Raw genomic sequence first — 11884 nt, 5'->3', positions numbered from 1 at the left:
GGTCTGAGAAGGACACCCCCAAATGTAGATCCCCACGGACAGACACCCGACCCCCCGTCCAGATCCCGAATCCCCCCAGTTCCCAGCTCTGGGAAGGTAGGAGGCAAAAGGAGTGACGGGGCTGGGAGCCAGGACTCCTGGGTTCTCTTCTGGGGTCTGGGCAGGGAGTGTGGACTAGTGGTTAGAGTGGGTGGGGGGTGGCTGGGAGCCAGGACCCCTGGGTTCTCCGCAGTGACGTGGGGCTGTTTTGCTCCTGTGTGCCTGGCCGGGAGGTCAGAGTCCCAGGGACGGGGGTGGTTAATCGATAACCTGGGGGGGGGGTATTTATATCCAGGGCCGGGGACACTGGCTTCACAGGGACATCGCAGGACCCCGCCTGCCATGCCCTACGGTGCCTCCCTCCTCCTGCTGCTTCTGCTGCCCTGGGGCAGTCACTGCGCCACAGGTGAGGGGCAGGGGACCCCCCCACCCGCTCGCATATCTTCCCGCCAGCCGCCTGCCCACCCCCCCCCCCGGGCTCCCCCACCCGCTGGGTTCACAGGCTTCCCCCTCCCCTCTCTGAGGGTTTCCCCCATGCCCCTCCCCCGCCTGCCGGTGTCCTCCCTTCTCCCCTCCCTCGTCAGGGTAACCCCCCAGCTCACCCCCCCTGCTGGCCTCGCGTCCCCCTCCCTCACTAGGGACCCCCCGGCTCCCTGCCTCTTCCCCCTCTCCCCCCCCAGGGGTCCTTCCACCCCCTCTTCTCTACCCCGCCAGGGAGGGGGGCTATAGACTGGAGGGGGGATCCCGCAGTCCCAGGGAGTGGGGGTGGGGAGGGATCCCGTGCCCCCAGGGAGGGGGCCTATAGACTGGAGGGGGTGACCTCGCCTCCCCTGCCCCCACTCGAGGAGTGGGTCTGGCTCAGCCGCCTGCCCTTGTCCCAGGTGATTTTGTTCCCAGGTAATTGTCCCGGCTGGGGCTTTAAACAGCCTTTCCCAGAAACCAGGGAGGGGCCCCAGTTCTCAGCCCCAGAGAAGTGACCCCCCAGGGCCCCCACCATGGGCTGGGCAGGACTGAGAAAGAGATGGAGGGATAGATAGATAGATGGATGGATGGATGGGGATAGAGAGAGGAGGGGGGGAAGGGGATAGAGAGAGGAGGGGGTGGACGGGGAAGGGGGGGTGGATGGGGATGGGGGGGTGGATGGGGATAGAGAGAGGAGGGGGTGGATGGGGAAGGGGGGGTGGATGGGGATAGAGAGAGGAGGGGGGAAGGGGATAGAGAGAGGAGGGGGTGGATGGGGAAGGGGGGGTGGATGGGGATAGAGAGAGGAGGGGGAAGGGGATAGAGAGAGGAGGGGGTGGATGGGGATGGGGGGTGGATGGGGATAGAGAGAGGAGGGGGTGGATGGGGAAGGGGGGGTGGATGGGGATAGAGAGAGGAGGGGGGAAGGGGATAGAGAGAGGAGGGGGTGGATGGGGAAGGGGGGGTGGATGGGGATGGGGGGATATGAGGATGGACGAATGGTGCATGGGGCCAGGTGAACAGACAGGCGTCTGGGGGATGGACACCCCGCCAGGCTTCCCAGCCGGTACGGAGGGGAGAATTCTGCCCCCCCAGCCCCCACCCCGGCACCCAGAGGCACTCGCAGGCCCTGCCCCACCAGCTGGTAGCTATGGTGGGGACTGCAGGGGCCCCTTTCCCCTACAGGCAACCTGCCCTCCTACCTTCCTGTTAAAGTGAGGGGGTCTTCAGGGGTGGGGAGGGAAATGTTTGTCAGAGGCCCCCCCTCTTCAAACTGCCCCATTTCTAACAGCAGTTTTGGGGGGGGGTCCCTGTGTAAACAGCTGAGTGGGAGCCAGGACTTCTGGATTCTATTTGCTGTGACTTCCTTCCCCTCCTTTTATGCCTCAGTTTCCCACCTATACAAGCCACTCCAACAGCTCCCCTTCGTGTCCCCGCAGACGCAGATGGGCCCAGTCCCTGCCCAGCCCGGAGGGAGGCGTCGGCAGAGGGAATGGGCCAGACCTGCCAGAGGACCTGCACCCAGGACCGCGACTGCTCTGGCCGCAGGCAGTGCCTGTGTGATGGGGCCTGCGGGCTGAGCTGTGTGATACCCGGTAGGTGCCAGGACTGCTGCTGGCTCCCAGCCCCCAGCCCCCAGCTCTAACCACTAGACCCCACTCCCCTCCCCAAGCCGGGACACAACCAGGGAGTCCTGGCTCCCAGCCCCCCCACTCTAACCACTAGACCCCACTCCCCTCCCTGAGCTGGGACACAACCAGGGAGTCCTGGCTCCCAGCCCCCCCACTCTAACCATTAGACCCCACTCCCCTCCCTGAGCTGGGACACAACCCAGGAGTCCTGGCTCCCAGCCCCCCCACTCTAATCACTAGACCCCACTCCCCTCCCCGAGCCGGGACACAACCCAGGAGTCCTGGCTCTCTCCATCCCAACTGTCTTTGTGTTTCCCAGGCCGGACCTGCCCGTGGCCCGTGCAGATTGATAACGCCAAGACACGTTTGGCCCAGGCTTCCCGCGGCTTCGGGGCCCTCATGGAGGTGACCTGCCAGCCAGGCTTCAGGATGTCCAAAGGGCAGGGAGCGGCGCTGAGCCGATGCCAGGGGGACAGGAAGTGGAGTCTGACGGCATCCTGCGAACGTAAGGGACGGGAACACCTCCGCCAGTCACCAGTCGGGGCCTTCGCCGTCCTCCACCCTGCAGAGCCAAGCACCGTGATCCTACCTCCAGCACCATCACCCAACACCCGTCCCCAACCCTGTCACCCTGTCCCCAACCCCGTCACCCAACACCCTCCCCAACCCCGTCACCCTGCCCCCAGCACCGTCACCCAACACCCTCCCCAACCCCGTCACCCTGCCCCCAGCACCGTCACCCAACACCCGCCCCCAACACTGTCACCCCACCCCAACACTGTCACCCCACATCCGCCCCAAACACCGTCACCCAACACCCATCCCCAACCCTGTCACCTGTCCCCAACCCCGTCACCCAACATCCTCCCACAAGACTGTCACCCAACACCCGCCCAACCCCATCACCCCGCCCCCAGCGCCATCACCCAACACCCTCCCCAACCCCGTCACCCTGCCCCCAGCACCGTCACCCAACACCCGCCCCCAACACTGTCACCCCACCCCAACACTGTCACCCCACATCCGCCCCAAACACCGTCACCCTGCCCCAACACCATCACCCAACACCCATCCCCAACCCTGTCACCTGTCCCCAACCCCGTCACCCAACATCCTCCCACAAGACTGTCACCCAACACCCGCCCAACCCCATCACCCCGCCCCCAGCGCCATCACCCAACACCCTCCCCAACCCCGTCACCCTGCCCCCAGCACCGTCACCCAACACCCGCCCCCAACACTGTCACCCCGCCCCAACACTGTCACCCCACCCCCAACCCCGTCACCCCACATCCGCCCCGAACACCGTCACCCTTCCCCAACACCATCATCCAACATCCGCCCCACCCCAACCCCATCACCCCACCCCCAACCCCATCACCCTGCCCCCAGAACCGTCACCCAACATCCACCCCAACATCACCACCCCGACCCCGGCACCATCACCCAACACCCGCCCCCAACACGGTCACCCCGCCCCAACCCCGTCACCCCACATCCGCTGCAAACACCATCACCCTGCCCCAACACCATCATCCAACATTCGCCCCACCCCAACCCTATCACCCCACCCCCAACCCCATCACCTAACATCTGCCCCAACATCACCACCCCGCCCCCAACACCGTCACCCAACACTCACCCCCAACACTGTTACCCCGCCCCAACCCCGTCACCCCACATCTGCCCCATCACCCCACATCCGCCCCAAACACCATCATCCAACATCCACCCCACCCCCAGCACCGTCACCCAACACCCACCCCCAACACTGTTACCCCGCCCCAACCCCGTCACCCCACATCTGCCCCATCACCCCACATCCGCCCCAAACACCATCATCCAACACTATCACCCAACTCCTGCCCAACCCTGTCACCCCACCCCCAACCCCGTCACCCAACATCCGCCCCAACATCACCACCCCGCCCCCAGCACCGTCACCCAACACCCACCCTCAACACCGTCACCCCGCCTCAACACCGTCACCCCACATCCACCCCATCACCCCGCCCCTGGCCCCATCACCCTGCCCCAACACCATCATCCAACATCTGCCCTGCCCCAGCCCCTGCCCCAACCCCATCACCCAACACCCACCCCAACCCCATCACCCAACACCCACCCCAACGTCATCACCCCGCCCCCAGCACCGTCATTCACGCTGGCATTTGCAAAGGGCAGGCTGCTCTCTAGGCAGTGAGCTGATCAGGATGAGTCCCGGGGCTGATTCAAGGATAACGGATCCCCTGGCAAGCGGAGACCTAGATATGAAGGCAGAGCAGCTCTCCTGGACCTGCGTCCTCCTCCAGCCCACCCCCAGGGGGAGTCAGGGAACACAGCATCTGGAGCAAGGGGGCTGGCGCTAAATAGGGTTAGGGGACCGCCTCCCTGGGGGGACCGAGCTCTGGGCCACATGGAAACTGTCCCACCACCCCCTGTGACAGTACGCTTGTGGGAAGCGCTGGGAGCCAGGACTCCTGGGTTCTTTCCCTGGTTCTGGGAGGGGAGTGCGGTCTAGTGGTTAGAGCAGGGGGGCTGGGAGCCATGACGCCTGGGGTCTATCCCAGCTCTGGAAGGACAATGCGGAGAGCGGGGGGTTGGGAGGCAGGAACTTCACCTCCAAAACCAATTTACTCCCCTGAATTTTCCCCTCAGAGCCAGGACTCTGCCTCCTCCCTAAAATTCCAGTGAAATAAGAGAAATGTTCCCCTCCAAGCCTCAGATGCTGCCCCCCCCCAAAAAAAAATTAGAGCCAGATCCTCAATCTAAACTCTGAACCCCCAAATTGGGTGACCCCACCACTCCAAGATGATCTCTGACCCTTCGGCTCCAGCCACGAGGGAAGGAGCCAAAGTCTTCTTTATTCCCCCCCACATGAAATCTTCCCCGCCCCATGCCACCCAGGAGAGAGATGGAGCCTGTTGGGGGGAGCAGAACCCAGGAGTCCGGGAGATGCAGCGTTCGGGGAGGGACCTACTCCCAGCAAAACCCACAGGGTTCCCCCACTTGTCTGGGAATTACAGCCCCAAGGGAAAGGCTTTGGAGGAGAGGCGGAGCTAAATAAGGGGAGGAGCCAAATGTGGAATGGGGTGGGGCCTGCTGGGAGGGGGAGGAGGCAAATGGGGCAGAAGGGGAGGAGTTTACAGAGAAGGAGGAGCCAAATTGGGTAGGGAGGGGCCAAATGGGGCAGAGGAGAGTCTTACCATGAAAAGGGAGGAGGCAAATAAGGGAATTGCAGGGCGCAACGGGACAAGGAAGGTCCCCATGGGGATGGAGTCCACTGAGAGGGAGGAGCAAATGGGAAAGGGGAGGGGCCTATTGGAAGAGGGTGGGGCAAGGGCCTGTCTTTTAAAGGGAGACTGCCCCACCTCCTGCAGGTGTTAAAGGGGAAGGAACCTAAAAATATATCTTCCCCTTGCTGAGGGAGGCCTTTAATGGCTCTTTGTGTCTGGAGGACGCTAAGGGTTAAGGGGGAGGAACTTGGCTGCCAGACAGTGGTGACCCCCCCCCAGTTGACTCCCCTCCCCCTCCCGTCCTCTGTTCCAGGGGATCTGGCCCCGTCGTCCTTCTGCAGCCCCCCGCCAGAGACCGACAATGGATTTCACAGCGGTGCCTCCTACAGGGCAGGCGGGGAGGTGCGGTACAAGTGCAAGCGCGGGTGAGTCCCCCCCCCAGTTCTGCTGGTGCCCCTCACTCCCGACGCGCAGCCCCCTGCAAGCCCAGCCCAGAGCTCCCCCCCCCCGCCCCGCACACCAGCCCTGCCATTGCCCCTCACTCCCGACCCGCAGCCCCCTGCAAGCCCAGCCCAGAGCTCCCTCCCCCGCACACCAGCCCTGCCATTGCCCCTCACTCCCGACCCGCAGCCCCCTGCAAGCCCAGCCCAGAGCTCCCCCCCCCGCACACCAGCCCTGCCATTGCCCCTCACTCCCGACCCGCAGCCCCTCAGAGAGCCCAGCCCCATCTGCAACCTCACCTCTCCCCCCGCTCCCCAGGTACCGGCTGGAGGGCCCAGAGACCATCCGATGCCAGGAGAACCAGGAGTGGTCTGGGCCCGCCCCAACCTGCCACCGTGAGTAGGGCGAAGGGGGGCAGGGGTGGAGGGTCCTAGTTTCTCTCTGTCCCCATCTGCCCCCATGCCGGGGCTGGCCCATCCTCCTGGGCTCCAGTGCCAGGCCGGGCCCCCTCCCAGCTGGGAGGGAAGGTGGGGGGCTGGGACGGTGCTCTTGGAGGGGGTCGTGAGGGAGCTTGGGGGATGCCCTAGAGAGATAGAGACATGCCCCCTCCCTCCCCAGCCCCCTTCCCTTCATCCCTCCATCCACTGCTGCATCCCCCCCATCTGCCACGTATACCCTGCATCCTCTCCAGCCATCCACCCCACACACACTCCCATCTGCCCCCTACATCCCCTCCAGCCATCCACCCGCCACACCCCCCATCCATCCACACACCCCCATCCACCTGTCACATCCCCATCTGCCTCCACATCCCCTCCAGTCATCCACCTGTCACACCCGCATCTGCCCCCCACATCCCCTCCAGCCATCCACCCGCCACACCCCCATCTGCCCCCTACATCCCCTCCAGCCGTCCACCCCCCACACGCCCCCATCTGCCCCCTACATCCTCTCCAACCATCCACCCCCACACACCCCCATCCATCCCCACACCCCCATCTGCCCCCTACATCCCCTCCAGCCATCCACCTGCCACACCCCCATCCGCCCCCCACATCCCTTCCAGCCATCCACCCCCATCCACCGGTCACACCCCCATCCACCCGCCACACCCACATCCACCCCCCACATTCCCTCCAGCCATCCACCCCCCACCCTCCTGCATCCCTGTACCCCCCATGCAGCCTCCATCTCTCCACCCAGCCCTTCGTCCTTCCCTCCCCCTGGCCCTGCTCTGTCCATCCCCCGGGCCTGGCCGTGACCCCCTCTCTCCCCCAGCCGTGTTCTGCCCACCCCCCGGGGACATCGCCGAGGGCTACCTGGTGGCGGTGGAGAAGGCTCAGTACCGGGCCGGGGAGCTGGTCTATTACCTCTGCAAGCGCAGCTACCTGCTGGACGGCACCAACCGGGTCACCTGCCGGGGCAACGGCACCTGGTCGCCCCGGCCCTTCTGCAGAGGTACCGCCCCCTCCCCCACTCCCCTCCTCCCCCAGAACCTCCAGCCAGAGCCACAGGCCCATCTACCCCGGTATCCCGGCTACACCCATCCCTGCCTGATCAGCCCTGGGCCCATTTTACCCTGGTATCCCTTGTCCTCCCATCCCCACCCCGTGATCAGCCCCCGGGCCCATCTACCCCAGTATCCCGCCTACTCCCATCCCTGCCCGATCAGCCCTGGGCCCATCTACCCTGGTATCCCCTGTCCTCCCATCCCCACCCCGTGATCAGCCCCTGGGCCCATCTACCCCGGTATCCCGCCTACTCCCATCCCTGCCCAATCAGCCCCTGGGCCCATTTACCCCGGTATCCCCTGTCCTCCCATCCCCACCCCCGCCCCCGTGATCAGCCTCCAGGCCCATCTACCCCGGTATCCCGCCCACTCCTATCCCTGCCCGATCAGCCCCGGACCCATCTACCCTGGTATCCCCTGTCCTCCTATCCCCACCCTGTGATCAGTCCCCAGGCCCATCTACCCCAGTATCCCACCTCCTCCCATCCCCCCACATCAGCCCTTGGGCCCATCTACCCCGGTATACTGCCCTCTCCCTGCCCCCAGATCAGCCCCATGGGCCCTGGTATCCTGCCCCCTCCCCGCCCCCTGGATCAGCCCCCTGGACCCATCTACCCGTTATCCCGCCCCTCCCTGCCCCTCCCCAGCTGGAGCCACGGGCCCATCACCCCAGTATCCCGTCTCCCTGCAGCGCGCTGCGTGGTGCCCGCCCAGCGGAGCCGTGTGCTCTACCAGGGCCGCAAGCTCTGGATCCAGGAGATCCCAGAAGGGCGGGTCCAGCACGGGGAGATCGTCACCTTCTACTGCCGGAGCCAGAACCAGACCCAGAGCTGCAGCTACCCGGCCCCCTCGCACTGCTTCGATGGCCTGCTGCCCCTGCCGGCCTGCTACGACGGTGAGGGGCAGGGGGCTGGGGTGGCACGGGGAAGCCGTTGGGGGAGCTATGGGGCAGTGGGGGGGGGCAAGGAGAGAGCCGTTGGGGAGCTATGGAGAAATGGGGGCAGGGAGGGAGCCATGGGGAGCTATGGGGAAGTGGGGGCAGGGAGGGAGCCATGGGGGCAAGGAGAGAGCCGTGGGGGGAGCTATGGGGCAGTGGGGGGCAGGGAGAGAGCCGTGGGGGGAGCTATGGGGCAGTGGGGGGCAGGGAGGGAGTCGTTGGGGAGCTATGGGGAAGTGGGAGGCAGGGGGGGAGCTGTTGGGGAGCTATGGGGCAGTGGAGGGCAGGGAGGGAGCTGTTGGGGAGCTATGGGGAAGTGAGGGCAGGGAGGGAGCCGTGGGGGCAAGAGATGTACTGGGGGGGCGGTTGTGTGGGGACAGGGAGCTGTAGGGAGGCAGTAGGAAAGGGGTGGGGGTGTAGATCTGTGGGGGGAGGGGTATGTCCACAGGGCAGGGGGCGGAGGAGGTGGATCCTGGGGGGAAAAGAGGGGAGTCCGGTGAGGGGAGAGCTGAAGAGGATGGAGGGAGCCCTGTGGGGTTCAGGGGAATTCAGAGGGGAGCTGCAGGGGTGCTGGGGGTATTTTTGCCCCACTCCCCTCCTCACCCCTGACCCCGTCTCATTTCAGAGCCCACCTGGCTGCAGTACAAACTGTTTCCCAAGCGGGTGGTGTCCGAGATCCGCCCCTGCTGAGCCCCCCCGGCCCCCCACACCCACACACAGCCTGACCGGATGGACCGCCCATGTGGCGGGGAGGAGCCAGTGGCCAGCAGGGGACCCGCTGGACAATGCTCCTTTCGTGGGAGGACCAATCGTGTGAAAGCTCCTCGTGCGAGGGCCCCAGATTGCAAAGGCTGCTTGTGCAAAGGTCCAGTTGTGTGAGGAGCCCGTCGGGCAAAGGCCCCATTGTGCAAAGAAGGTCCCCTCGTGCAAAGGCCCCATCGTGCACAGACTGCGATGCCAAGGCCCCAGTGTGAGTTCCCATTGTGCGAAGGCCTCGTTGTGCAAAGGACCCATCGTGCGAGAGCCCCATCGTGCACAGGCTGCAGTGCCAAGGGCCCACCGTGAGATGGTCTTATCGTTCGAGGTCCCATCTTGCAAGGGCCTGTCGTGCAAAGGGCCCATCGGTACCAGGGCCCCATTGTGCTGGGCATGAAAGAGCTGTGGGCGGAGTGGGGCAGTGGAAGGGGGCTTCCCTGCCCCCATTCAGTGAATTCCAGTTGTCAGGGGGACCCAGTCCTGGCTTTAAAGCCCATCTCCACCCCAATAGATAACTGGGGGGGGGGGGGAGAGAAAATCAAGGCAACTCCATTCCAGCTGGCAGTGGGATCCAGTGCTGGGTTTTCCCTCCCCCCCATAGGGCACACTTGGGCAATGCATGGCGGGAGGAATCCTATCGAGTCCATTCCTGCTGCCAGGGAGATCCAGTGCCGGGTTCCCCCAGCCTGCAGTCCCAGAAGGATGGGGGGGGGGGGGGGAGAGGGGAATCTAGTCGAGTCCATTCCAGCTGGCAGGGTGATCCAGTGCCGGGTTTTCTCCTCCCTGTGGCCTCAGTGACATCCTGGCCCGGATTCCCACACCTGGAGTGGACTCCGAGTCCATCTCTGTGGCAGGTGGGGGACCATGCCCGGGAGGTCTCTGCTCTCTGGAGGGGGAAGGGGGCAGAGCGGGGGCTGTACGTTCACTTGTATTTATTGGCTGTGTGGTTGCCATTTTTAGTAGAGAAATAAAACAAAGCATGATGCTGAAATCTATCCCAGAATCCTCTGGGGCCTGGAATTGGGTGGGGAGGGAAATGCCCCACTAAGGGATGATCTTGGGGTTCACCAGAAGAATGCACTGCTATGGGATAATATTAGAGTCACCCAGGGAACTCCCTGCTACAGCATATCAGGGTTCCCCAAAAAGGATAATATGAGGGGTCACCTGAGGAACTCCCTGCTACAGGATAATAGCACAGGTCACCTTGGAAACTCCTCACTATGGGATATATTGGGGTCACCTGGTGGCACCCCTCTGATATCAGGGTTCATCCAGGGAATCCCTTCGCTAGAGCATAATAGTTTTCATTCTCAGGGTCCCCCCGGATAATATCAAGGCACCCAGGATCTCCCTGCTATGGGGTAATATTGGGGGGTTCACATCCCTGCTATGGCTAATATCAACATTCACCCAGGAGACCCCTGCCCTGTGGGATAATATTGGGGTTCACTCAGGGGGACCCTTCCAGACTCATATCAGGGTTCAACAGGAAAAATCTCCCTGCTATGGGAAAATATTCTGGTTGAACACAGGGAATTACCCCTTGTGAGCTCATTTTGGGGTTCAGCCAGGAGAACACTCCCTTGACCGGTAATTTTGGGGTTCAGCTGAGAAACTCCCTGCTGCAAGGGATCCCCCTTTTCTCTCTTCCTCAGTGCTTCTACCAACACACCCCAAAATCCCTCTCCCAGGAAACCTACATGGTGGGGATCAAATTCCTCAGAGCTGGGTGGTGGCATTGTGGGGGCTCACACTTCCCCTTCTCCCAGGCAGGCAGCTTCCTGGAATAGGGCCTGGGCAGCGTCCAATGCAGGCAGCCAGGGAACAAAAGGCCAAAGACCTGATACTATTCACGCACAAACAGAACAGGGGCGCGGAGGTGAAGGACTCCGGGAAGGAGGGGGACAAGGATGGGGGGGGTCAGTGTGTCCATCCCTATCCCACCCCAGACCACAGCGACTTGCCTCCCCCAACCACAGGAGTGGTGCCCCGTGCTGTTAAATCCAGGACATGTCACCTTTAGCCTGCGGAACTGACCAACACATGAGTTAGCATGGCCTCAGGGGCAGTGGACCTTCCTGGGCCCAGAGTGAGGTCAGGAAGGGCTGTGAGGGTTCCCTCATCCCCCAGATGCATTACAGGGGGGAGGGGAGTAGGGGGCTGGACCAGCCTTTCCTTATGGGGAGTTATTCCTCCATTGCCCATGTGGGGGCGTTTGGTATCTTCCTTTGACTTTGACAAAGCTACAACTGACCACTATCTGAGACCGAGGTAGATGGGCCCATGCCTCTGGATGAGGGGGGCAGGGAGGGGTGGGATACCAGGGTAGATGGGCCCATGGCTCTGGTCCAGGGGGCAGGGACGGGTGGTGAGATACCAGGGTAGATGGGCCTGTGACTCTGGTCTGGGGGGCAGGGAGGGGTGGGATACCAGGGTAGATGGGCCCGTGGCTCTGATCCAGAGGCAATGAAGGGGGCAGGATACCGTGGTAGATGGGCCCGTGGCTCTGATCTGGGGAGCAGGAAGGGGGTGGGATACCAGGGTAGATGAGACCATGCTGTGGTGCAGGGGGCAGGATACCTGTCACCTCTGTGTTCTTGGTGAACCAGGGCGCAGTATCCAGTCTGTCTGACTCACAAAAGACCTCCATCTCCCCCGCACTCCCCCAAGCCTCTGCTTGCATCAAAACTGCTCCGAAGACAGATTTACAAAAAACAATGGAAAGGCCGTGGGAGACCCACCGAAACCCCTGGGAAGAGGGTGACAGGATTAAGGCAACTCCCCGGCCTCATGTGCATCGGAGGTGGGACAAGGAGGCATCTCCATCAGCCTACAGCCTGGAGACCAGAGATCCCAAGGCAAGACCCGC

The 11884-nt window shown here is 63.4% G+C and overlaps 1 protein-coding gene across 1 annotated transcript; it reads left to right on the top strand.

The window, feature by feature from the left end:
* Positions 1–62: 62 nt before the first annotated feature.
* Positions 63–10007, top strand: LOC311511738 (beta-2-glycoprotein 1-like). Its single transcript, XM_084612583.1, has 9 exons — positions 63–96; positions 335–445; positions 1941–2096; positions 2452–2637; positions 5682–5793; positions 6128–6204; positions 7088–7267; positions 8011–8214; positions 8882–10007. The coding sequence occupies exons 2-9, from the start codon at positions 382–384 to the stop codon at positions 8944–8946; spliced, it is 1044 nt and encodes a 347-aa protein (XP_084468709.1). The 5' UTR covers positions 63–96; positions 335–381; the 3' UTR covers positions 8947–10007.
* The last annotated feature ends 1877 nt before the right edge of the window (positions 10008–11884 follow it).

The sequence above is a fragment of the Lepidochelys olivacea genome (genome assembly GCF_965140295.1).
Source record: "Lepidochelys olivacea isolate rLepOli2 genome assembly, chromosome: 23".
NCBI classification, from domain to species: Eukaryota; Metazoa; Chordata; order Testudines; family Cheloniidae; genus Lepidochelys; species Lepidochelys olivacea.
The sequence above is the reverse complement of the archived record's forward strand: the minus strand, read 5'-3'. Positions and strand labels throughout refer to the sequence as shown.